This window comes from Dromiciops gliroides, chromosome 2 (genome assembly GCF_019393635.1).
Source record: "Dromiciops gliroides isolate mDroGli1 chromosome 2, mDroGli1.pri, whole genome shotgun sequence".
Lineage (NCBI taxonomy): Eukaryota > Metazoa > Chordata > Mammalia > Microbiotheria > Microbiotheriidae > Dromiciops > Dromiciops gliroides.
In genome coordinates, this window is record NC_057862.1 from 361215378 (window position 1) to 361242309 (window position 26932).

Consider the following 26932-nt stretch of genomic DNA (forward strand, 5'->3'; position numbering starts at 1 on the left):
CTCCAGCCTTTTACCTTTACTCTGTGTGTATCTCTCTGCTTCAAATGTGTTTCTTGTAAACAGTATATTGTAAGATTCTGGTTTTTAATCCACTCTGCAATTTGTTTCCATTTTATAGCAGAGTTCATCCCATTCACATTCACAGTTATTATTACTGACTGTCTATTCCCCTCCATTCTATTTACCCCCTTTGTGCTTTTCCCCCCTTCTTTCACCCTCTTCCTCCTCACCGATGTTTTACTTCTTACCCCTGCCTCCCCCAATCTGCCCTCCCTTTTTATCACCCCCCTCTCTTTTCTTTACCCTTTTCTCCCTTGCTTTTGTCCTCCCTTCTATCAGTCCCCCCCCTTTCCCTTCCCCTTTTGCTTCCCTAAAGAATGAGTTAAGTTTCTTTATCCCAATGAACATATATGTTATTCCCTCTTTGAATCAAATCTAATGAGAGTAGGGCTGAAACAATGTTCACCCCTCCTTTGTTTCCCTCTATTGTAATAGGTTGTTTTTTTCACCTCTTCATATGATATAATTCACCCCATTTCACCTCCCCTTTCCTCTCCTCCCCATAGACTCCCTTTTTAACCCCTTAAAAATTTTTTTTTTGTATCATCACATCAAAGACAATTTATATTTATATCCTCTGTGTAAAGTCCTTCTCTCTGCCCAAATACATTTACAGTTCTTAAGAGTTATGAGTATTATCTTCCCATGTAGGGATATAAACAGTTTAACCTAATAGGATAACCTTTTTTTTTTTCTCCCCCTCTGTTTACCTTTTTAAACTTCTCTTGAGTCTTGTATGTTGAGATCAAATTTTCTATTCAGTTCTGGTCTTTTCACCAGGAAAGATTGAAAGTCCCCAATGTCATTAAATGTCCATCTTTTCCCCTGAAAGAAAATACACATTTTTGCTGGGTAATAGATTCTTGGCTGCAATCCAAGCTCCTTTGCCTTCCGGAATATCATATTCCAAGCCTTGCGGTCCTTTAATGTTGAAGCTGCCAGGTCCTGAGCAATCCTGACTGTGGCTCCATGATATTTAAATTGCTTCTTTCTGGCTGCTTGGAGTATTTTCTCATTCACCTGATAATTCTGGAATTTGGCTACAATATTCCTTGGAGTTTTCTCTTTCAGGAGGTGATCAGTGGATTCTTTCAGTGATGATTTTATCCTCTGATTCTATGATATCAGGGCAGTTCTCCTTAATAATTTCCTGGAATATGGTGTCTAGATTCTTTTTCTGGTCATGGCTTTCAGGCAGTCCAATGATTCTCAAATTGTCTCTCCTGGATCTGTTTTCCAGATCAGTTGTCTTTCCCATGAGGTATTTCATATTTTCTTCTATTTTTCATTCTTTTGATTCTGCTTGACTGATTCCTGGTGTCTCATGGATTCCTTATCTTCCAACTGTCCAATTTTAATTTTTAAAGCATTGTTTTCTTCAGTGAAATTATGCACTTTTTTTTCCATTTGGCCAGTCAATCTTTGTGCTTCCTTTTCCAAGCTGCTGATTCTTTTTTCGTAGTTTTCTTGTTTTGCTTTCATTTCTTTCCCCATTTTTTCTTCTACCTCTCTCAATTGATTTTTAAAATCCTTTTTGAGCTCTTCCAGGAAGGCTTTTTGTTCCTGAGACCAATTCACCTTCCCTCGTGAGGCTTCACATGTAGGCAATTTGAGGGTATTGTCCTCATCTGAGTTTGCATTGGCTTCTTCCCTATTGATACAGAAGCTCTCAATGGAGAGGGCTCTTTTTTGCTTCTTACTCATTATTGCAGCTTGTTTGTTTATTTTTTAAGTTGAGGTCTGCTCTCGGGGCACCAGAGTCCCTGTTTTGGGCTTCTTGTGCAGGGGTATAGGTGCTGTGTGACTGGCTTTTTACTCTGAGGCCTTTATGGTGTGTGGAGATCCCCCGCCCTGCACTTCCTGTCTGGCAGCGCTCGGCCAGCCAGGCGCCCGCTCCTGGCATCCGTGCCCGCCTGACCTGTTTGTGGCCCTCCCAGCCGGTGCAGGTAGGTTTTTCCACCGTCCTTCTTGGCCACCAGATTTTTGAACCAGGTTCCAGGGGCCTCAGTTGTTCGGCTGTGGCCCGCAGCTCCTGCTAACTTGCCCTGATCCCCTTGGCGCTAGGTTGCTGCCCTGCGCCTGGCCTCCCTTTTGCCTGAGTCAGACTGACCTTTTCCTGAAGTCTTCTAAATTATCTCTGGTTGGAGGACTGTGTCTCTCTGTTTCTTTGCAGGTTCTGTAGTTTCAGAATCCGTCCAGAGGCTTGATTTAATGTTCTTTTTGAGGGAACAGAAGGAGAGCTCAGGCAGTTTGCTGCTTCCTCTCTGCTATCTTCCCTTCCAGCTTTAAAACTATAATTTCTTGGACCACTAGGTAGCGCAGTGGATAAAGCACTAGCCTTGGATTTAGGAGGACATGAGTTCAAATCCATCCTCAGACACTTGACACTTACTAGCTGTGTGACCTTGGGCAAGTCACTTAATCCTCAATGCCCCACAAAAACAAAAATAAATAAATAAAATTAACCTTTAATTTCCATAACTGATATTCCAAAATGTCAAGGTGTAATCCTCAAAAGATTTGCATGGACTCAATATTAACAGTGACCACTGTTAATTAAACAAGACCAGAGTTCATATTCTAAGATAACTTTGAGTACGTACGAATGAATGAAAAAAGCATTTAAGGGTTAGTGTAGGCAAGGCACATAAAACAGAAGCACTATTCCATAAAAGGGCATTTAAAGAAACAGTTCTGACCCCGACAGATACAGGCATGTACTTACTTGCCTTTGGAATGATAGACAGCTGCTATGAATTGTCCCACAGTTCACACTTGAAGCCACTGCTTTATACACTCACTCACCTTTCCCTAAACCCAATACTGAGAAACCAGAATAGGAGGGCTTATTTCTTTAATTTGTCAATTACAGGTTTCATATAAGGAAATACAAATTAGCCTAATACTGGGTAATAGATATTTTTACAGCTATGTGTGATGAATAAAGGGAAAAAGGTAGCAACAGGCAGAGCGAGTACCTTTTCAGAAACTAGGTCCATAGCCAATATAGGAGGGTTGTCTTTGATTGCCATACACAGAAATCTAAGTTGACCACATTAGCTTGTGAAGAAACCAGAACAACGGAGCAGCAGAAATGACATCAAACTTGGCCAGTGCAGATCAGAAGGGACATGGAAATATGAGCTCTTCCTTCCTTTCTCCAGGTCTAACCTGACACAGAGTATAAGCAGCATTATTACTCCTATCCAAGTGTTCTTGTTGGTTTAGGATGTGGAGGCCCACCTTCTGAAGTCCTGAGGAAAAAGAGACTTTCTGGACAGCATGAAGGAGCTGAATCCAGGAGCAGAGAGTTCTGTTTTGTCTATGTCCTAGAAACAGTGGGATACTCAGGTCCACTGGATTATAGTCAATGTAGTAAAAAGGTAGAATCTTCACCCAGGCTATGGTGGTTTTGTGACAAAAGGGACCCAGCTGCCTGCTGGTTCTCAGGCAAGTGAGGTGGGAAGAAGGGAAAAGTATACAATCAGACGCCCAGTCTAGTGCTGAGTCCACTTGATGGTTTTCAGATCAATTCCATCTTGTACCATTTCCCACAGTGGACTGCCAATGAGAGAGAGACATTTGATGAGTGAGGGCAATAACAGAGCATTCATACTGCATATCCACTATATATATATACACTTCTGTGTGCAAGGCCACCCTACCTAGCCTCACCTCATTCCCTTCTTGGCCTTGCTCCTGACTTGCCATACTCCAAAAGCACTGTACTATGCATCCTGGAACTTCCTTCAATGTGGGCAGTCTCCTCCCTCCAGAACAACCTATCACCTTGGCAGCCCACTCATCCAAGACTATCTCTCACCTCAAGTACTGGCCCCCTCCTCCCACTGGAAAGACTTTGAAACGCAGGCCCACAGGTATCTTTAATTTCTCCCCCAACTTCCCCCCTTTTCCAATCCCTTTTGTGTGCAGGCTTTCCCATCTAGAAGGAAAGCTCCTTGAGAAGAGAGGCACTCTCTCTGCTTGGATTTGCACCTCCAGTGCTTAGCACAGTGCCTGGCACATAGTAAGTGCTTAAGAAATGCTTATTCCCAGGGACAGCTAGGTGATGCAGTGGATTAAGTGCCGGCCCTGGATTCAAGAGGACATGAGTTCAAATCCGGCCTCAGATACTTGACACTTACTAGCTGTGTGACCCTGGGCAAATCACTTAACCTTCATTGCCCCACCAAAACCAAAAAAAAATGTTTATTCCCCACCTCCTCCCTCTTCCCACACCGAAAACAAGGAGTGAGTCATTTCCTTTTGGCCTCAGATGTCACTGTCTAAGGCTTCAGCTGGCAGCTTCAGCTTAGGCATCAAGCATGGCACACAAAAAGAGCCAGACAGTTTTGTTTCTGAGAGGGCATGAGCAGAAGAGATATGATGCCATAGCCCGGAAAAGGGGAATGTATCATGAGGGCAGTATTGAGACTACAGAGAGGATGAGAAAGGCAGCCTTTGGGCACAAGCCTCCACAACAGAGGCAGTTCTCACTTCCTAGCTCTAAGGCTGAAGCCATGTGGCCTGGCAGCCCAGACCAATGCCATGTACTGAGTATAGGAAGATAAAAACAGAACAGTTTGCCCATAAGGAGCTCAGACCTTACTGAAGGGTCTCAGTAATGGCCTTAGTCACCAGAGAACTACAACTGAGATGTTGGTCATCCCAAATCCCAAACACAAAGGAAGAAGGGAACTGCCTGTCCAGCCCCAAGAGGAGTAGAAACTAGACATCTCATGAGAGGATTCAAACTCTGCACTGCTTTCATGGCTGTGGCTACATTTTCTGAAGCTTGAAGGGAAGACCCTGAACTCTGCTGTTCCCAAAAGAAGTTCTATGGTTAGCAGACAGTGGCCAGGGACTTTAAGCCTTTAATAACAGAGACCAGAAGGAGACTCTGCTAATTTGGCCTCTGTGTACCCATGAGAAAATCTATACTGAGTCATCATGGCTCTGTACGGTGCTCTCGTTCAGGGTGTCTATGTTCTCCTACCTCAGATCACAAGGATATCTAAATAAGGGAACTTGAGAGTACTCAGAATGGGGCAGCTAGGTGACACAGTGGATAGAGCACTGGCCCTGGAGTTGGGAGGACCTGAGTTAAAATCCGGCCTCAGACACTTGACACTTACTAGCTGTGTGACCTTGGGCAAGTCACTTAACCCCAATTGCCTCACCCCCCCCCCCCAAAAAAAAGAGAGTACTCAGAATGTCAGTATGACTATGTACCCAGGACTGGGAACTTTAGGTATCTAGAGATGAGCTACCATTTTGGTTTGGACTCTAGGACAAGGTCATAAGATTTAGGGTTGGAAAGGATTTTAGATTATCTAGTCCAGTCTCCTTAATTTCACAGATGGAGAAGTTGTTTGGAGGCCCAGAGAGACCACGATACTTGCCCAAAGTCACAGAGATAGCAAGTAGCAGAGATGGGATTCAAACACAGGTCATTTGAGCCCAAATGAAATGATCTTTTCAACTATGCCACACTATTTCAGGGGAGGCTTCATACCTCATTTCTCGTAGCCTTTTAACATGATAGATGCACTTTTCAGCTGTATAGTCTACTTCTTCCTCTGTGGTGAAACGACCAATGCCAAACCTGAAATGCATTGCATTAGGTCATAAGGCTAGGGTACACACTGAAGGACTCATTCATTCAGGAAACATCTGAACTGAATGACACAGAAGGAGAAAAAGAGAAAGGGAGAGGGGGAGGAGGGAGAGAGGAAGAAGAGGGGAGAAGAGGAGGGAAGGAGGAGGGAGAGGGAGGGAGAAATGGAGGAAGAGAAGGTAGAAGGGAGACATCAGGGAAGTGGGAGACTGAGAAAAGAGGGAAAGAGACAGAGGGGAGATAGAAGGGGGAGGGAGGAGAGAGAAGAAGGAATAGGAAGGAGAGAAGAGGAAGAGGGAGACAGGGAAGAGAGAGAGGGAGGGATGGGAGGAGAGGAAGGAAAGAAAGGGGAGGAGAGCCACAGTTCCATCCCATTTACCTGACAGAGGAGTGGGCCAGGTCTTCATCTGTGCCAATGGCTCTAAGCACATATGACGGTTCCAGGGATGCAGAGGTACAGGCGCTAGGAAGACAAAACCCAAGTATGAACCAAACTCCTCAGGCAATGTCTCATTTCCAACCCAGCTGCCTTCATTTTGGATTTCACTTCACCATGTCCCCAGTAAACTAATCATTGTGAAATATCATGGTCCCTCCAGATCCAGTTAGCCTTGGTGCTCACACCTCCTTACTATCCTCTGCTGTCTGAAGAGGGTGGAGACAAGAACTTCTCAACCTACATTTCAGGAGGGGAGACCAGAAAAACATCTCCTCATCTCCCACGGGCCGGACACCTTCTTTATTTCTTTGACTTTTCCACAGTGCCACGTCCCAGCACTTACCATGGCGCTTAGAACAAAGTAGGGGCTTAATGTTTATTAGCTTCTGACAATTAAGCCCCTGACCAGCTTGCATTGCCACCACCACCTTTCTGACTAGTGCTTCTCTGATCCTATAGCCTCACAGGAGCCTGGGAAATGTAACTTCTGGTCTGTAGATGCCAAAAGCTCAGAGCTAACTAACTCCCAGTTCTTTGTTGAGATCTTCAATCTCCTAGTCCAAGCAAGACCTTAAATGGTGAAACTGCTAAAGCATGATGGGCTTAAAGCAAGAGAATACCTTATGGGACGTGTCTGACAGGAAAGGCAGGTTGGTAGGAAAGCTGCTGTGGAGCTTCAAGCCCAGATGTGCCTCTCCTGGAACTCCTATCTCAGGGAAACCTGGAACCATTCCTTTAAATCTGAAAGCCTCTGGCTGTCTGAGAACCCCCAGTACTGCCTGTGCTCAGTACAGGTCCCTTTGGTCCCCTCTGGCCAAGTGTGATGCCTGGTAGATGTTTCATAGCCCTTTTCAGTGCATGTCCCTGCAGTGTGTTACAGTTAGACAGCTCCTGTGTATTACTTTGTGCTTCTGCCACAGCACTCTCCCATAGGTTCTCCACACTGAATGCTAACAGTATGTGGGTGCCTGTCCCTTAAACCCACTTTGCCCTTACTCACCTGCCCGAAGACAAAGCCACATCCTTGAGTGCCATCAGCAGACTCTCTCCTTCTACATAGGCAAAAGACAAGTTGATGCAACCTGAGGGGAAACAATCTCCCGTGAGTATTGTCTTCCTCTTCCCTAGACTAGAAAAAGAAGAGGGTGCAGGCTGCCAAGAGTGGGAACCAGACCTGGATAGTGTTGCTGTGGGTCCCCATTCATCACCACATCAGGAAGGTTGCTCATTATCTTTTCTATCAATCTGTCTGCTAGCAGGGAGATCCTCTTATGGTCATTCTGAAAAAAACAAAACAAAATCAAACCACAGGAGAGTGGGGCAGGGCCATAATTTGTTAGGACTCCCAGTTCAGTTCAGGAATTCACTCGAGATATGCAAAGGAAGTCAGTGGAGAATACTATTATCCTGCTTTAAATAGGGTGCTCAGTAATATCAGGCTTCTGCCCAGTTGGAGATTTTTGAAAAATAGTTCAAAAAGACTCGAAATGAAGAAAATGACATTTCAGAATTACAAACCTCCAAAGCTAGGAGATACCTTAGAGGTAGATTAGCTAGTCCCATCCCCCTCACTCTGAAGGCCAGAAAGGTTCAGAAAGTTGCTCAAGGTTACTTAGCTATTCAGCAACAGCCAGCACAACAATCCATTTCACCTTCCTAAAGAACAGACCCCAGGAACCCAAAGAAACTCCAGACTCAGCACAAATGTCTGAGGGTCCTAGAGGAGGAGACAGGTACAGAGCAGGCCTGGTTGAAACCCACCATGTTTTTCACCTTAATCTGTGCTCTTATTTTTGTTTTTTTAGTGAGGCAATTGGGGTTAAGTGACTTGCCCAGGGTCACACAGCTAGTAAGTGTCAAGTGTCTGAGGCCAGATTTGAACTCAGGTACTCCTGATTCTAGGGCCGGTGCTCTATCCACTGCGCCACCTAGCTGCCCAATCTGTGCTCTTATTAAAGGTGGCTGACTCAGGCACAGGAACTTTCAAATAGGGAGCCAAAGAATGAGGGTGAGAGGCAGCTAAGTGGTGCAGTGAATAGAGCACTGGGCCTGGAGTCAGGAAGACTCATAGTCCTGAGTTCAAATCTGGTCTCAGATACTTACTAGCTATGTGACCCTGAACAAGTCACTTAATCCTGTTTACCTCAGTTTCCTCATATGTAAAATGAGCTGGAGAAGGAAATGACAAATTCTAGTATCTCTACCACATGGGGTCATGAAGAGTTTGACACGACTCAAAAATGACTGGATAACAACAAAAAAAGAGAGAAAAAGTGATGGGAGGAGGGGGCAGCTAGGTGGCACAGTGGATAAAGCACTGGCCTTGGATTCGGGAGGACCTGAGTTCAAATCCAGCTTCAGACACTTGACACTTACTAGCTATATGACCCTGGGTAAATCACTTAACCTTCATTGCCCTGCAAAAAAAAAAAAAACACACCAAAAAACCCCCCAAAAGTGATGGGAGGGAGTTTCTTTCTCTATACCTCCATCTCTTCTTGTGACACTTCACAGGCAGCCCCCAGCCCAACCACTAAAGGTGTGGGCACTGTTCCAGAGCGCATGCCCCGCTCCTGGCCTCCACCACTTTGTAAAGCCTCCACCCGTACTCGGGGCCGACGGCGGATGTAGAGTGCACCAATTCCTGAAGAATAAAAGGAAAGAGAGAAATTGGGTGAGAACTTAGTGTTTCAAAATATAATCTATGTTGCCAATTAGACTGAAGGCTCCCTAAGGTAGTTTTTTGATTTTCCCCTTTTCTAAACCTAGTACAAATGGTAAAGAGTGCTTTTTTACATGATGAATATTCTATCAGTGATGCTGTCTGAGGTATAAGAAGCTCATGTTCTGTCTCATGCAGGTGGATACACAAGATATCCATGCAGTGGAATAGCACAGAAAGCCCTATCATAGGCATTAATTCCAGAGACACAGGGCTTTTGAGCGCCCCAGATAAGCTGAGCCCCATCTGGGAGCAAGGAGGGAAAGGCAGACTGTAAAATGTTCCAAGTCCCAGCTGACAGGTGGCACAGTCAGAGAGTTTATCTTCTAGAGACAAATGTCAATAAAATTCTATGCTTCAAATAGACCTCACTGTTTACATAATAAGAGACTTCAGGATTTTCCATACCTTTTGGGCCATAAAGCTTATGACCACTGATGCTCATGAGATCAATTTTCATGTCATTCACATTGAGTGGGATTTTTCCAACTGCCTGGGCTGCATCTGTATGGAAATACACTTTTCGGGAACTGCAAATCCGTCCTAAGGAGACAGCAAAAGTATACACAGTAGGTTATTCACATGCCCTGTGGCACTATCCCCCTGGCACTTTGGATCCTGTAGAAAGGCAGGAAGCATGTCACCAGTCTCCAGACCAGTAGCTCTATTGATGGATGACTGACCACCAACTTTCTGCCACTCAAGGCCTTGGCCCAGGGTCATACAGCTAGTAAGTGTCAAGTGTCAGCAATGCAATGGTCCAAGACAATGCCAAAAGACTTATGGTGGAGGTGATGCCATAGGTAAATTAGGAGAGAAAGGAATAGTATACCTATCAGATCTTTGGAAAGGAAAACAGTTTATGACCAAACAAGAGATAGAGTATATTATGAAATGCAAAATGGATGATTTTGATTACATTAAATTAAAAAATTTTTGTACAAACAGAAGCAATGCATCTAAAATTAGAAGGGAGGCAGGAAGCTGGGAAACAATTTTTATGGCCAGTACTTCTGATAAAGGCCTCATTTCTGAAATATATAGGGAACTAAATCAAATTTATAAGAATCCATGAAGAAACCAGGAATCAGTCAAGCAGAATCAAAAGAATGAAAAAATAGAAGAAAATGTGAAACACCTCATTGGAAAGACAACTGATCTGGAAAACAGATCCAGGAGAGACAATTTGAGAATCATTGGACTGCCTGAAAGCCATGAACAGAAAAAGAATCTAGAAACCAAATTTCAGGAAATTATTAAGGAGAACTGTCCTGATATCTTAGAATCAGAGGATAAAATCATCACTGAAAGAATCCACTGATCACCTCCTGAAAGAGAAAACACCAAGGAATATCGTAGCCAAATTCCAGAATTATCAGGTGAATGAGAAAATACTCCAAGCAGCCAGAAAGAAGCAATTTAAATATCATGGAGCCACAGTCAGGATTGCTCAGGACCTGGCAGCTTCAACATTAAAGGACCGCAAGGCTTGGAATATGATATTCCGGAAGGCAAAGGAGCTTGGATTGCAGCCAAGAATCTATTACCCAGCAAAAATGTGTATTCTCTTCCAGGGGAAAAGATGACATTTAATGACATTGGGGACTTTCAATCATTCCTGATGAAAAGACCAGAACTGAATAGAAAATTTGATCTTAACATACAAGACTCAAGAGAAGTTTAAAAAGGTAAACAGAGAGGGAAAAAAAAAAGGTTACTCAATTAGGTTAAACTGATTATATCCCTACATGGGAAGATAATACTCATAACTCTTAAGAACTGTAAATGTATTTGGGCAGAGAGAAAGACTTTACACAGAGGGTATAAATATAAACTGTCTTTGATGTGATGATACAAAGAAAATTAAGGGGTTAAAAAGGGAGTCTATGGGGAGGAGAGGAAACGGGAGGTGGAATGGGGTGAATTATATCATATGAAGAGGTGAAAAAAACAACCTATTACAATAGAGGGAAACAAAGGAGGGGTGAACATTGTTTCAGCCCTACTCTCATTAGATTTGATTCAAAGAGGGAATAACATATATGTTCATTGGGATAAAGAAACTTAGCTCATTCTTTAGGGAAGCAAAAGGGGAAGGGAAAGGGGGGGGGGACTGACAGAAGGGAGGACAAAAGCAAGGGAGAAAAGGGTAAAGAAAAGAGAGGGGGGGTGATAAAAAGGGAGGGCAGATTGGGGGAGGCAGGGGTAAGAAGTAAAACATCGGTGAGGAGGAAGAGGGTGAAAGAAGGGGGGAAAAGCACAAAGGGGGTAAATAGAATGGAGGGGAATAGACAGTCAGTAATAATAACTGTGAATGTGAATGGGATGAACTCTGCTATAAAATGGAAACAAATTGCAGAGTGGATTAAAAACCAGAATCCTACAATATACTGTTTACAAGAAACACATTTGAAGCAGAGAGATACACACAGAGTAAAGGTAAAAGGCTGGAGCAGAATATATCATGCTTCAGCTAAAGTAAAAAAAGCAGGGGTAGCAATCCTTATCTCAGACAAACCACAGGCAAAAATAGACCCTATTATTATCTTCTTCTTCTTCTGAGGATGTATTGTGGTCTACCTTTCCCCCAAAGAAGTTTTCAATGGTCTTCTGCTTTCTCTGCCTACTCATCCTGGCTTACTGTTTCTTGGCTTTTTACTCCTTAAAGTATAGCGCTGCTTCCCGGACACACTGTTCATGCTACAGCGTGGCCCAGGGGGTGATTGGGCTTCTTCTCAGCCTGCCTGGCTTGTCATGGAAAGGGGAAAGGAACCCACATGTACAAAAATATTTATAGCTGCTCTTTATGTGGTGGCAAGGAATTGGAAGTTGAGGGGATGCCCATCAATTGGGGAATGGCTGGACAAGTTGTGGTATATGAATACAATGGAATACTATTGTGCTGTAAGAAACAATGAGCAGGAGGAGTTCAGAGAAACCTGGAGGGTCTTGCGTGGGCTGATGATGAGTGAGATGAGCAGAACCAGAAGAACATTGTACACAGTATCATCAACATTGAGTATCAACATTGATCTACTGTGATGGATTATATTCTTCTCACCAATGCAATGGTACAGAAGAGTTCCAGGGAACTCATGATAGAAGAGGATCTCCAAATCCAGGGAAAAAAAAAAAAAGAACTGTGGAGTATAGATGCTGAATGAACCATATTATTTCTTTTGTTTTTGGTGCTGATGTTTTTCTATTTTGAGGTTTTTCATCATTTCTCTGATTTTTCTCTTATAACATGACTAATGCAGAAATATGTTTAATGTTATTATGTGTATATACACATTCACACACACACATATATATATAACCTATGTCAGATTACCTGCTGTCTAGGAGAGGGGGGAGAGAGAAAAATCTGAAATTGGAAAGCTTGTATAAACAAAAGTTGAGAACCATCTTTACATGTAACGGGAAAAAACATAATACTTTATTAATTAAAAAAAAAAAAAGACTTATGGTGGAAAATGCTCTCCACATTCAGAAAAAGAATTATGGAGTCTGAATGCAGACTGAAGCATACTACTTTCACTTTTGTTGTTGCTTTTTTCTCATTCTTTTTTATATTTTCTTGCTTTTTTCCCCCTTTTGTTCTGATTAATGTGGAAATATGTTTGACATGATTGTAAGGTATAACCTATATCAAATTGCTTACTGGCTTTGGGAGGGGAGAGAGAAGGGAGGGTGGGAGAAAAATTTGGAACTCAAAAAATATTTTTACATGTAATTGAGAAAAATTAAAATAAATAAATAAATTTTAAAAAAGAAGACGACGACTAGAAGCTCCCTTGGGAAAACCCCAGGGTTGCCTTGACCCTTGAAGTTACTTCAAGTAATGACCAGTATGGTCCTGAAGTGCTCAGGTCTGGACACCCCACGTTCTGGAACTGTGTGATTCCTAACACTATAGTGAGACCCCATAAAGAGACCTAAAAATCCAGTGCTTTGAACTTCAAAAATCTAGAGGCCTCACCCTAGAAGGTGGAAGTCAGTGTAGGAATAAAGGGCAAGAACAAGGAGCACTGACTGTCCTGTCTAAAAGTGCAGCAGGCAACAGAATCTGGTCCTGGTACAAAATTCAGGAAACGTAGACTAAAGAACTCAGGAATGTAAAGCTTCCAAGAAGCTAACAATCTAATAGAAGAGACAACAGGCAAGCAAATATATAAAAACTAATTATGACCCCCAAAACAACAATAAAACAAGCCCTGGAGCAGCAAAACCCACAAAAAGAGAGGCGGAGATTATTTTCCAGATTGAACGGGGCCATACTGGGCTGCTAACAGAGTCCAACCCCACATTCATGCTGACACAGACCCCAGACACAATGCGCAAGAAGAACTTGCACCCAAGCCTCCAAAGTAGCTGTAGCACAAGGGTACTCTGGAACTAAACTTATGGTGGGGTGAGAGGGCTGAACAGCTGGGGGGGGGGGGCGGAGAAGGTGCACAGGTGTCTGTGGAACCTAAGGAGTAATTTGGCTATTCCACCCCAGCAGAGAACCAGGAAGGAATCCTGAGTGGTGGGAGGCCCAGGTGGGGAGGGGCACAGGCTCATCAGAAGCTAAGATCCACCCACAGCACTCTGCTGGCTGGTTGATTAGCAAGTTGGCTGGAGGTTATCTTTGGACCAGAGAACAGGCCAGGTGAGAGAAAAACCTGCCCTCCCTCAAACCAAAACATCTGGGACCCAAAAGCTTGGAACGGTGTAGCTTAAAAGTAGGGCACCATGGGGCAGCTCAGTGGCGCAGTGGATAAAGCACCGGCCCTGGATTCAGGAGGACCTGAGTTCAAATCCAGCCTCAGACACTTGACACTTACTAGCTGTGTGACCCTGGGCAAGTCACTTAACCTTCATTGCTCTGCAAAAAAAAAAAAAGAAAAGAAAGAAAGAAAGTAGGGCGCCACTGTAAGAGGAAGTTAAAAGTCAAGCAAAAACAGCAAGATGAGCAAGCAAAGAAAGTTGAAAAGAATAGAAAGTTTCTTTAGTGACAAGGAAGATCGAGGTGCACCCTCGGAAGAAGATAAAAACCTCAGGGCCCCTAAATCCAAAGCTTCCAAGAAAAATACAAATTGGTCTCAGGTTATAGAAGCACTCAAAAGGGACTTTGAAGAGAAAGTAGGAGAGATAAAAGGAAGATTTAGAAAGGTGGAGGAAAGAATGGAAAGAGAAATGAGAACAATGCAGGAGAGTCATGAGAAAAAAGTCAACAGTTTGAAAATCCAAATAGAAAAGGAGATTAAAAAAACTGTCTGATGAAAATAATTGCCTAAGAATTAGGATTGAACAAATGGAAACTAGTGACTTTATGAGAAACCAAGACACAGTAAAGCAAATCCAATTGAATGAAAAAATAGAGGGCCTGGAAAATTTGAAAATTTGAAAAACCATTGGACCACCTGAAAACCATGACCAAAACAAGAGCTTAGACACCATCCTCCAAGAGATTGTGAGGGAAAATTGCCCTGATATTCTAGAAGAAGATGCTAAAATAGAAACTGAAAGAATCCACTGATCACCTCCTTAAAGAGATACCAAAAGCAGGGGCGGGTAGGTGGTGCAGTGGATAAAGCACCGGCCCTGGATTCAGGAGTTCCTGAGTTCAAATCCAGCCTCGGACACTTGACACTTACTAGCTGAGTGACCTTGGGCAAGTCACTTAACCCCCAGTGCCCTGCAAACAAAAACAAAAACAAACAAGAGATACCGAAAGGAAAACCAGCAGGAATATTATAGCCAAATTCCAGAACTCACAGGTCAAGGAGAAAATATTGCAAGCAGCTAGAAAAAAGGAATTTAAATACTGTGGAGCTCCAATAAGGATAAAGAAAGATCTAGCAGCTTCTACATTAAAGGATTGGAGGGCATGGAAGATCATATTCCAGAGGGCAAAGGAACTGGGACTACAGCCAAAAATCACGTACCCAGCAAAACTAAGCATCATCTTTCAGAGGCAAACATGGAACTTCAAGGAGAAAGAAGACTTTCAGGCATTTATGATGAAAAGACCTGAACTGAATAGAAAATTTGACTTTCAAATACAAGACCCTGGAGAAGCATTAAAAGGTAAACAGGAGGGGCGGCTAGGTGGCGCAGTGGATAAAGAACCGGCCTTGGATTCAGGAGTACCTGAGTTCAAATCCGGCCTCAGACACTTGACTTACTAGCTGTGTGACCCTGGGCAAGTCACTTAACCCCCATTGCCCAGCAAAAAAATAAAAAATAAAAAGGTAAACAGGAAAAAGACTTCATGAAGGATATTAAAAGATTAAACTGTTTACATTCCTACATGGGAAGATAATACTTTGAACTCATAAGAACTATCTCAGTAAGGAATACACAGAGGACACAGGTCTGAACTGAATATGAAGGGATGATATCTGTAAAGCATTTATTTTTTGTCTATCCATGTTCTTTGTGGGGCAAACAGGGTGGGGAGTTTTATATCTGGAGTCAGATTTAGGCTCAGGGCCTCCTGAGTTCAGGGCTGGTGCTTTGTCCACTGTGCCACGTAGCTAACTCATGATGATATGTTTAAAATAGGGTTGAGGGGTAGGAGGAATAGAGTGGGAGAGGGGAAAGGGGAGAGGTAAACTGGTGAGAGGTAGTTCACGTGAAGTAAAGAAAAAAGCTTATGGAGGGGAGGGTGTGAACCTTACTATCATCAGAATTGGCTCAAAGAGGGAATAACATCCATACTCAAGTGGGCTCATCAGAGGGCTCAAGGAGGGAATAACATTCACAACCAATTGGGAGAAGTAATCTATTCAACCCTACAGGAAAGTAGGAGGGGAAGAGTATAAGGAGGGAAGGGTGAAAGAAGGGAGGGCAGAGCAGGGGAGGGGGCAGTCAGAAGTAAAACACTTTTGAGGAGGAATAGGGTAAAAGAAGATAAAAATAGAGTAAATATCATGGGAAGGGAATAGGATTGAGGGAAATCGTTATGATGATTGACTAAAATGGCAAAATGTATGTTACCTACTCTACTGGGCTATTGTGAAGTTTAAGGTACTATATAAAAGTTATGATGAACAGGATGCTATCAGAAAAGCCTGGAAAGACCTACATAAACTGAAGCAGAGAGAAATGTACTTCATACAAAAGAACAGCAATAGTGATCTGCTGAGAAGCATGTGGTTATTTTTCAGCAAGGCAATGATCCAATATAACCCTGAAGGACTTATGAAAATTGCAATCCATCTACAGAGAAAGAACTGATGGTATCTGAAAACAGATTGAAACACATTTTTTTGACAATTCCTTAATCTGAAGTTTTGTTTTTTAACTGTTTTCTCTCACAACCTAGCTAATGTGGGGATGTTTTCCATGACTATTCATGTATAACTCATATTGAATTGCTTGAGGTCTTGGGGGTGGGAGGTGGGAAGGGAGGGAGGAAGAGAAGTTGGAAGACAAAGTTTAAAAAACTGAGGACATCTAGGTGGCACAGTGGATAAAGCACTGGCCCTGGATTCAGAAGGACCTAAGTTCAAATCCGACCTCAGACACTTGACACTTACTAGCTGTGTGACCCTGGGTAAGTCACTTAACCCTCAATGCCCCACCAAAAAAAACCCACAAAAAATCCCGATGTCAAAATTTGTTTTTACATATATTTTGGAAAACAAAATTCTAAACAAACAAATTTAAAAAAACCCCAAACAGTTATATACAAGATAAATGGGAAATAATTAACAGAGGGAAGGCACTAAAATTAAAATGGGTTGGGAAAGGCTTAATGTAGAAGATGGGATTTTAGATGGGACTTAAAGAAAGCCAGGGAAGGCAATAGGTAAGGAGAAGGAAGAACAACATTCTAGGCAAGGGGTACAACCAGAGAAATATCTGAAGCTGAAAGAAAGAATGTCTTCTTTTTGGAACAGCCAGGAGGCCAGTGTCAATGAACTGAAGAGTATGTGGTAGGGAGTAAAGTATAAGACTGGAAAGATAGGAGAGGGCTAGGTCATGAAGGGCTTTGAACCTAAGTAAAGAATTTTGTATTTAATCTTAGAGGAGATAGGGAGCCAATGGAAAATGAAATAAATTCTATGGAAGAAAGATTTGGAAAGAAGATTAACATCTTGGAACAAGAGGTACAAAACCTTAACCGAGAAAAAAACCCAAAACCTCCCTGAAAATTTGAACAGATCAAATAGAAGCTAATGACAACAAAATCAAAAGAGTGAAAAAACTGAAGAAAATGTAATGTATCTCAGCAAAAAACAATTTACTCTGAAAACAGATCTAGGAGAGAGAATTTAATCATTATTACCTGAAAGTCATGGCCACAAAAAACTCCAGTATGTTGTATTTCAAGAAATCTTAAAACAAAATACCTGATCCTGATAGAGGAATTTAAAAAAAGAAAAAGAAAAGGAATGTAAAGCACTGGAAAATAAAGGGGTGACCATCAATCAAGGAAGAGCTGAACAAATTGTAGCATATGAATGTAATGCAATATAATTATACTGTAAGAAATTAGGAAAGAAATGGTTTTAGAGAATCCTAGGAAGTACACTAACTGATCCAGACTGAAGTGGGCAAAACCCAGAGAATAGTTTGTACAAGGACATTATAACGAAAAACAACTTTGAAAGACTTAAGAACTATAATCAAAACAATGACCATGTCTCCAGAGGATATATGGTGACACTTGACACCCAGTTCCTGACAAAGAAGTGATGGACCCAAGGTACAATAAGAGACATATATACATTTTTTGACTTAACCATTGTGTAGATTTGTTTTGTTTGACTAAGATATTTGTTACAAAGTTTTCCTCTCCCCACTCTGTTTTTAATTGGGAGTAGGCGGTGGGTAGTGGTGAGAGCTAGCAATAGTGATTAAAAAAAAAAAAAAGAGGACCACGGAAACATTTAAAGACTGCATAGAAAAAAAAAATGGGGTAGCTAGGTGGCACAGTGGATAGAGCACCGGCCCTGAAGTCAAGGAGGACCTGAGTTCAAATCTGGCCTCAGACACTTAATACTTGCTAGCTGTGTGACCCTAGGCAAGTCACTTAACCCCAATTGCCTCATCAAAAAAAAAAAAAAAAAGACTGCATAGAAATAAACAGAAGGTAGTTTGGAAAGAAGCAAAGACATGCAAGACAGTTCTGAAAGTACTATGTTCAATTTATTGTATCTTCCTTTTTTTTTTTTAAAAAAAGCCCAGCTCGCTCTTTACGTGGTAGCAAGGAATTGGAAGTTGAGGGGGTGCCCATCAATTGCGGAATGGCTGGACAAGTTGTGGTATATGAATACAATGGAATACTATTGTGCTGTAAGAAATGATGAGCAGGAAGAGTTCAGAGAAACCTGGAGGGTCTTACGTGAGCTGAAGATGAGTGAGATGAGCAGAACCAGAAGAACATTGTACACAGTATCATCAACACTGAGTGTTGACCTACTGTGATGGACTATATTCTTCTCACCAATACAATGGTACAGAAGAGTTCCAGGGAACTCATGATAGAAGAGGATCTCCAAATCCAAGAAAAAAAAAAAGAAAGAAAGAACTGTGGAGTATAGATGCTGATTGAACCATATTATTTCTTTTGTTTTGGGTGCTGTTTTTTTTTTTCTATTTTGAGGTTTTGCATCACTGCTCTGATTCTTTCTCTTATAACAGGATTAATGCAGAAATAGGATTAATGTTATTATGTGTATATACATATGTGTGTGTATATCTATCTATCTATCTATCTGTATGTATATGTATATAGATATATAGATATAACCTATATCAGATTACCTGCTGTCTAGGGGAGGGGGGAGGGAGGGGAGGGAGGGAGAAAAATCTGAAATTGTAAAGCATGTATAAACAAAAGTTGAGAACTATCTTTACATGTAACGGAAAAAATAAAATACCTCATACATTAAAAAAAAAAAAAAAAGCCCAGCTAGCAAGTGTTAAGTGTCTGAGGCCGGATTTGAACTCAGGTACTCCTGACTCCAGGGCCAGTGCTCTATCCACTGCGCCACCTAGCGGCCCCTTATTGTATCTTCTTTAACAAAGAAAATAGTATAGAATGGCAACTCATGGTTTTATACACAATCCTTTTTACGTTTTGCTGTTTATATGGGAAATGTTCATTTTTGAAAGGTGCTTAAAGGTCAGAATAAAAAAAAATTAGAAAAAAGAACTGATAAGGGTAAAAGGATTTGGAAATGCAGGGGAACAATGAGTATTTTTGTGCTAAACACAAAAAAGTCCTGGCATCTGACCACAATTAGTGTCTAATCAATGCTAATCTACTACTCAGTTCAGCAGAGTGGCTAGTCTTCCCCAGTGCCTTGGGATAGAAGAATTTGACCTCACCTCTAGAAATCTATACCAAGGGGGCAGCTAGGTGGTGTAGTGGATAAAGCACCAGCCCTGGATTCAGGAGGACCTGAGTTCAAATCTGGCCTCAGACACGTAACACTTACTAGCTGTGTGACCCTGGGCAAGTCACTTAACCCCAATTGCCTCAACAACAACAAAATCTATACCAGACCATAGCAGGAAGTGGCTGCACTCCATGACAGGATATTAAGTGGCATAATTCAGACTTTTCCCCTTTCAGTACTGGTGACCTTGGAGGAAGAAGAAACTGAAATACTCACCAATGTCTTCAATAGGTTGCTTCACTCCAATCTCATTGTTCACAGTCATGATAGATACAAGGCTTGTGTCTGGCTGGATTGCTGCCTCCAGTTCCTAAGGGGATAAACACGGGGTATAGTGAGGAGGAAGAATGGGAACTTGATTGTATCTTTCTTTCCCTTCTCAGCATACCAGCATTTCCAGCCTTAGAAAATGCAGTCTCCTCTGATTCTCATAGGATGTAGGCTGGCTGTTGAGTGCTGATGGAAAGTAGGTGTATAAACTTCATAGAGTTGAGCAGTACATCTAAACCAAATGCTATGAACAACAGCATCTATCAATCCATCAGCAAAACGTTAAGTATTTGCTATGTATAAGGCACAAGGCTAGGTGCTAGGGGACGTATACTAAGAGGTCTAAGACATGTTCCTTGCCTTTAAGATTCTGACAAATCAGTTGGGATAAAGAAAGTCTAAAGAATCTCAGAGACAGAAAGGCCAATAGTAGAAGCTATCTAGGCCAACCCATTTTTAGGAGATTGAAAACTGGGATTTATAACCATAATTTCAATGATGTAGGTAACTCCTGGTGAGAAAACTCTTTCTCCAATTTCAGATCAGCAATTGTTTTGAATTATTTTCCTGGAGGATTGGTTGGACCACTGAGAGGTTAAGTGTTTTGCTTGCTCATGGTCACACAGTCAGTATATATCTGAGGTATACAGATCCTTTCTGACTTTGCCTGCTATTTATCCGTTACTCCATTCTGCCTCTTTTGCACATGCCAGATATCTACAACATAGTCATCAGGTTCTCCCTTTAAAAGTGATCGTAGTCTGGGTTGGAGCCAAGGGGAGGAAAGGCAGTGAGTTCTCAAACTCATGACAAGCTCCAAAAAACAAGCAAATAATGCCATAGGACAATGCCTGGAGCAGCAAAACCCACAGAAGAATGTGCTGAGATCATCTTCTTCTTTTTTTTTTAGTGAGGTAATTGGGGTTAAGTGACTTGCCCAGGGTCACACAGCTACTAAGTGTTAAGTGTCTGAGGCCAGATTTGAACTCAGGTACTCCTGACTCCAGGGCCAGTGCTCTATCCACTGCGCCACCTAGCTGCCCCTGAGATCATCTTCTAACCAGGAACAGCTTGGAAGGTCAGAAGGAGGGAGCTGCTGTACTGATACAGGAGTTGAGCCCAACCCCACAGTCACCCTGACACAGATCCAGTCCCAGGAAGGCCTCACCAGAGAAGGAGACCCCCAGAGCCTCTGAATCAGCTGAAGCACCAGTGTTGTCTGGAACTAAGCTCACAGTCTGGTGAGAGGGCTGAGCCCTTGGCAGCGGGGAGACTACAGGGGTCTATGCTGGTGCTGAGGCAGAACTTGGGTTTTTCACCCCTGCTGGGAACCAGGAGGTAGGCTTGAGTAGCAGTGGCCCAGGTGGGGGAGGGCCACAGGCTCATCAGAGCTGACAACCCCAACACACAAAGCTGGTTGATTAGCAGGTTGGTCTGGGGTCATCTACAGACCAGGTAACAGGCCAGGCGAGTGAAGATCCTGATCCTCCTTCAATCATACCACCTGGGACTTCTGAAGCTTGGGATACTGCAGCCTGAAAACAGTGCCCCACTTTAAGGAGCTAAAAGTCAAGTCAAAGAAAGGCAAGATGAACAGACAGAGAAAGGTGAGGACCATAGAAAGTTTCTTCAGTGACAAGGAAGATCGAGGTGCACCCTCAGAGGAAGATGTCAATGTCAGGGCCCTTATATCTAAAGCTTCCAAGAAAAATATTAATTGGTTTCAGGCCACAGAGGTACTCAAAAAGAGTGATCCTGGAGGGCAGATAGGTGGCATAGTGGCTAAAACACCAGCCCTGGATTCAGGAGGACCTGAGTTCAAATCTGGCCTCAGATACTTGACACTTACTAGCCATGTGACCGTGGGCAAGTCACTTAACCCTCACTGCCCTGCAAAAAAAAAAAGAGTGGTCCTGGGGGGCAGCTAGGTGGCACATCGGATAAAGCACTGACCCTGGATTCAGGAGGACCTGAGTTCAAATCCAGCCTCAGACACTTGATACTTACTAACTGTGTGACCCTGGGCAAGTCACTTAACCCTCACTGCCTGGGGGTGGGTGGGGGGTAGGAAGGAGTGATCCTGAAAAGGAATCAATTGCCTTACTAGGCAATAGTATCTAACATGCTTTTTATATGTAAAAGGAAAACAATGCAAATTGACAAATAATTGCCATGTGAGCGGTTGGAAATACATAATTAGAGGAAGAGGTCATATTGGGCAGGGGTGGAGAGAGAGGCGGCTTTATTTATTGGACTGCAGTAAGTGAAGAGGAGGGGAAACTGCATCCTTAGCTTCAGAGCATGGAAGAAGATGTGGCACAGAATGTTGGCAAGACAAGTCTAGCCTCAGTGAATGGGTCCTGTTGGAGAGGAATAGTGGGAGATAATGCTGGGAGTAAGTTGCAGCCCCATTCTACTCTCTCTTCAGACTATGTTTCCTAATGAGGGGCCTTCTCACCTTCAGATCAATGATTCCACTCTTCTGCACTGGGAGATAAGTGACCCGAAAGCCCTCAGCTTCCAGAGAACGACATGAATCCAGCACACATTTGTGCTCTGTTTGTGTGGTGATCACATGCTTTTTCCGTAACTTGTAGAACCTGGCCACCCCCTAGAAGTTGATGGGGAAGGGAGAAGATATTTAGCAGAAAACAATGTCTCTTATTCCTTTCAGGACTGGGGAAGGGGACAAGAGGGCAACAGAAGATGAGTTTTCACAGAGGTTTTTCATCTACTGTATGGTAGTTCCTAAGAATACACAGGACAGTTTCTTTACCTACCCCAACTAAGACAGTGGCATTTTGGATTATGTAATTTTCAGACTTCCCAGAGAAACCTTTCTTTTTTTTTTTTAATAAAGTATTTAATTTTTTTCCTGTTACATGTAAAGTTAGTTCTCAACTTTTGTTTATACAAGCTTTCCAATTTCGGATTGTTCTCCCTCCTTCCCCTAGACAGCAGGTAATCTGATATAGGTTATATATGTATATACATATACACAATAACATTAAACATATTTCTGCATTAGTCATGTTATAAGAGAAAAATCAGAGCAATGATGAAAAACCTCAAAATAGAAAAACAAGAGCACCAAAAACAAAAGACATAGTATGGTTCATTCAGCATCTATACTCCAGTTCTTTTTTTTTTTTTCCCCCCCTGGATTTGGAGATCCTCTTCTATCATGAGTTCCCTGGAACTCGTTGCACTGGTGACAGAGAAACCTTTCTTAAGTGCCAAAAGAATTTTTGTGTTTTTTCCCCAAGAGGGAGGAAATAATCTTCATTTAGAGAAGGTAGGTTGTTTCCAAATCTCTACTTTGGTGCTGTCATTTTAAAGTACTAAGGGGAGAATAAAGACAGGATTGTGGCTGCTTTAAAACCTATTCTAAACTTCCTCTCCAGACCAAGGTCAAAGGAGATTGACATTGGCAGCAAAGGGACAGTATATATGAGGGGGGAGGATCTGATAGGAATCCATAATTTACTTTGTTCCCTTGAGATGACAGAGGTCACCCAGTCTGTTATTCTGCAGAGCCAACAGAGTTTACACAGCTAAATAGTAAAGGGGAATTTTACTTGGATTAGAATTGTATTCACAGCAACCTGTCTCTAAATCAAAAAAGCCATAAAAAAGATTACACTAAAAATAATAGAGCCTGGTTATGATTGAAAGGGAAAGAGGTAAATGGGGCTGAAGAGAAAGTCTTAGGCTCGTACAACTAGCCCCATTGGTTAAGACTACTGGACCATTATCTGCACCTCACATGGAGGCAGACACTTGAGGAAGGTATAAAAACACTTGTAGGATTACCGTGGTCAGAAGCAACAATGGCAGTGGGGAGAGGTAGGAAGGAGAGAGCTTTGCTTTCATATACACCAGAATGGAGCTAGAGGAACAAATGGTAGATGAATGAACACTGAACTGAAAAACTGGAACAGGAAAGAAAAACATGCACACTCCCTTACTGCAACATGCCACACAAACAAGTTATTATAATGTAGGCCAGATGGGGTTGAAGAAGCTCCCTGCAGCTGCTAGGACAAAAAGGTGTTAACCCAATCCAATGTCCACTGTGCACCTCCTGGTTGAAAATTCAAAGGTTACAGAGAGAATGTCTTCTTTCTTGAGAGAGAAAAGTCTTCTACCTTGCAAAACACCTCATCATGTTCTCTCAGTCTGAAGTTGCAAGATATGAAGCAGTATGGGGAAACGTTACAGAAAGTTACCAAATGGAGAGGAAGGCCATGTTTAGGTGCCAGGAGTGGAGGTGGTTGGTATGGGAACTTCTAAAGGCTGAGCTGTTACAGAGAAATCATCTCAAGTCAGAAAGATACTAGAAAGATACTGCCGTGCTTAATCCCCCCTGACTTCAGCTGCTGGTCTGAGACTCACTTTTGTACTGCTTTTTCCCTTCCCCCATTTCTCCATCTTACCTTAATTGCTAAATTGTTCGATTCAGTGGCTCCACTAGTGAAGACAATCTCCCGGGGGTCGGATCCAATCAGTGACGCTACTTGCTGTAATGGAAAGAGCACTCACTTAACATTTGACATCAATGACAAAAAGTGACCACACCAGACAGAGCTGGTAAAATCTAGCTCCCAGAAAGGAAAATATAGGACGGCAGAAAAGATCTTCCATCATATTGTGACTACAATTTCTGTACTTCTTAGCATAGTTATGAATTATGTCCTTAAATTTTGTCAGGAAGAAATACAGAATATGTTTTAGGACTCTTTGGGGGCCCTAATAACCATTTTTATTTCAAGAAGACAGATATATTCTCCTTCTAATCATTAAAAAAGCCCAAATTTTCTTCCACTCTCTGGATCCAAATTACTGTAAAAGTTAACCTACCCAGATTCTCAGTCCCACCCTTCCTTGATTCATTTCATCCTTGCCTGTCGTGCATGTTCCATGGCGGCCTCACTCTCCCAGCCATAGGAATGAGTCCGGGAGTGTGGGTTCCCATAGTAGTTGACCAGATAGGGAAGCATGGCATCCAACACTCGAGGATCCTAGGTACAACATAGTGCAAATCAGAGTCATCCCAAGGGAGCCTCTTTCTACTAGCTGCTTGTTCTCACAGTGTGCTAAGGTGGTTTAGCAGAGATCTGACTCTTGGGTAAATCATGGGAAGTAGGACAAGGAAACATTCCTTCCCCTGCCAGAAGATCCTTTAATCAGATTTTTCTGTAAATAATACCAACAATTAGATTTACATAGCACATCCAATCATTTGGTTCTTAAAACAATCCTAAGAAGTATCCATGGCAATTATTATCACCCCAGTTTTACAAATGAGAAAGATCTAGGTTGAGAAATAAGTTGCCCAGTTTGGGTATTGGCAGATGTTTCTACTATGCCAATCACCTTTCATTTGTCCCATACAGTTTCCTATTCAGTTTTATACACTTGATATTTATTAAGACTTTACTAAGCACATAACACAACTTTAGATGACCACCTAAATACAACATTACCTGCTTGCAAAGATTCTAGTATGAACTGTTATTCTACCCAACCCACTCCCAGGGCCAGGGGCTCCAAAGGAGTTCTGCCTAACACTTCTTCAAAAACCCCAACACTTCAAAAGTTGCTGCCCCCAAACTGCTGCCCACCAGGGGAGTAGTGGCTTGCACATCCATGTAGAGAGGCCGAAGTACTGCCTCCTCCTTTGGAGGAACCACATCTGAGAAGCCAGGTGTGTGGGGTGTCTGGTCTAGACCTGAAAAACAGAGGGAGAAGAATGCCTTGTCTGAAGACTGCTGGGAAGAGAAGACAAATCTAAGGAGAAAGTAGAGTCTCGTTGGCTAAAGGATGAGGGGATGTCACGGGGTCATCTTTGACATAGGAAATGGAAAGGGGGAAATCTTCTAGAACAGAAGCCTTGATGGGTTAGGAGGTTGGCTTGAGGCTGAGTGCAATTTTTATGGGTTAGATGGTCTGAGTGGATGGGGGTTAGGTCAAAGTTGGGGGGTTGAGGTGGTCTGCCTGAGGGTGGAGGTGGCAAAGGTATAGTATGGGTAGGAAGGCCTATAGGAAGGGTGGTCTTATGGGAAAGTGGGAGGATCTGTTTGTGGGGTAAATACTGAGGAGAGTGTTGAGGGTGGACATGCGATATTGGAGGGAAGGGTCTGGGGTCGGCCAGGACCAATGGGGTCCGGTCTCTGGCCGAAAGCGGGGACAGGTGGGTCTGAGTTAAATAGGTCAAAGTCGAGGTCAGTCATTTAAAAACCGGTGAGGATAAAGAAGCATTGCCGGACTCCAGGAAGGCGATGGGAGATGGAAAGGAAGGTACAGGAAGGATTTGGGAAAACGGGGAGATGGGGGTAGAAACCCAACAGCCGATACCGCGCAGGCGCAGTCCCCGACGCGGAAGGGAGGGGCCCGGGACCCTGGTCACCGCTCTCCACGCAGCCCGCCACAGCATCTTCTCCACTGCTTCCCGGGGCCGGAAGTGGCCTCTCACTTCCGTTTCGGGTCACCCGGAAGTTATTCCTCCCTGCCCCGGAAACGACGCTACCCTCCCGCCTCCCGAGACGTAAAGTGGAGCGACTGAGGCCGAAAGCGAGGTGAGTTGCAGTTCGGGCTGGGCTTGGGGTACTTCCCCGGGTTGGGGAAGGGGAGCACGGTGCGGGACCCGGCCTCCGCCTTTGCCGCCGCTCCCCGGCCGAGCTCTCCCTTCCGTGGGGATGTATGGACGGTGGATGTGATCCTGGCCTTGCCGAAGGCCCCGGCTCCTCCTCAGGTCCGGCTTTTCCTGTCTCTCCCCGCACAGATGCCAGTAGCCGTGGGTCCCTACGGACAGTCCCAGCCCACCTGCTTCGACCGAGTGAAGATGGGCTTCGTGATGGGCTGCGCCGTGGGCATGGCGGCCGGGGCGCTGTTCGGCACCTTTTCATGCCTCAGGTGAGGGCGGCCTTTTAGACCAGCCCGGGCTTCGTCTGACCCTCGCCTTGCACGGGGCCAGCGGGCCGTATTCGGGGCCACACTGGAGGCTACAAGAGCTAGGGCCAGAGGCGAGAGGCCGTTCGGTGCTGGCGGGGTGGTGTCCGGGACATGGTGTGGCCGTAGCTACGGGTCAAGGGGCAGACAGCTCTAGGGAAGAGGCAGCCGGGGCCAGAAGTGGGGGGGAAAGGCGACAGGGTTGGTGCCCTTGAGCATCTCCCCATTTAGCTCCATTCAGGTTTACTTCTCCAGGATCGGGATGCGGGGCCGGGAGCTGATGGGCGGAATTGGCAAAACCATGATGCAGAGCGGGGGTACCTTCGGAACGTTTATGGCCATCGGAATGGGCATCCGCTGCTGACCGTGGCGTCTCCACCTCTTCCCAAGACCCCCGCGCACCTCCTTGTTTAATATAATAAAAGGCTTTGAGTACGTGGAGTCTTTGCTTTCGGGTTTGGGGGCTAAACTAA

The 26932-nt window shown here is 43.5% G+C and overlaps 2 protein-coding genes across 2 annotated transcripts; one reads left to right on the forward strand and one right to left on the reverse strand.

Moving 5' to 3' along the window:
- Positions 1 to 2897: 2897 nt before the first annotated feature.
- Positions 2898 to 26014, reverse strand: NFS1 (NFS1 cysteine desulfurase). The gene is made up of 13 exons (XM_043987566.1): positions 25866 to 26014; positions 25133 to 25239; positions 24413 to 24529; positions 23945 to 24028; positions 21967 to 22119; positions 19455 to 19548; positions 9247 to 9381; positions 8603 to 8760; positions 7291 to 7396; positions 7117 to 7198; positions 6057 to 6140; positions 5576 to 5665; positions 2898 to 3621 (listed from the first exon to the last, which is right to left on the reverse strand). The coding sequence occupies exons 1-13, from the start codon at positions 25942 to 25944 to the stop codon at positions 3558 to 3560; spliced, it is 1353 nt and encodes a 450-aa protein (XP_043843501.1). The 5' UTR covers positions 25945 to 26014; the 3' UTR covers positions 2898 to 3557.
- On the forward strand, positions 25965 to 26894 carry ROMO1 (reactive oxygen species modulator 1). Its single transcript, XM_043987567.1, has 3 exons — positions 25965 to 26086; positions 26293 to 26423; positions 26715 to 26894. Exons 2-3 carry the CDS (start codon positions 26293 to 26295, stop codon positions 26821 to 26823), a joined length of 240 nt encoding a protein of 79 aa, XP_043843502.1. The 5' UTR covers positions 25965 to 26086; the 3' UTR covers positions 26824 to 26894.
- The last annotated feature ends 38 nt before the right edge of the window (positions 26895 to 26932 follow it).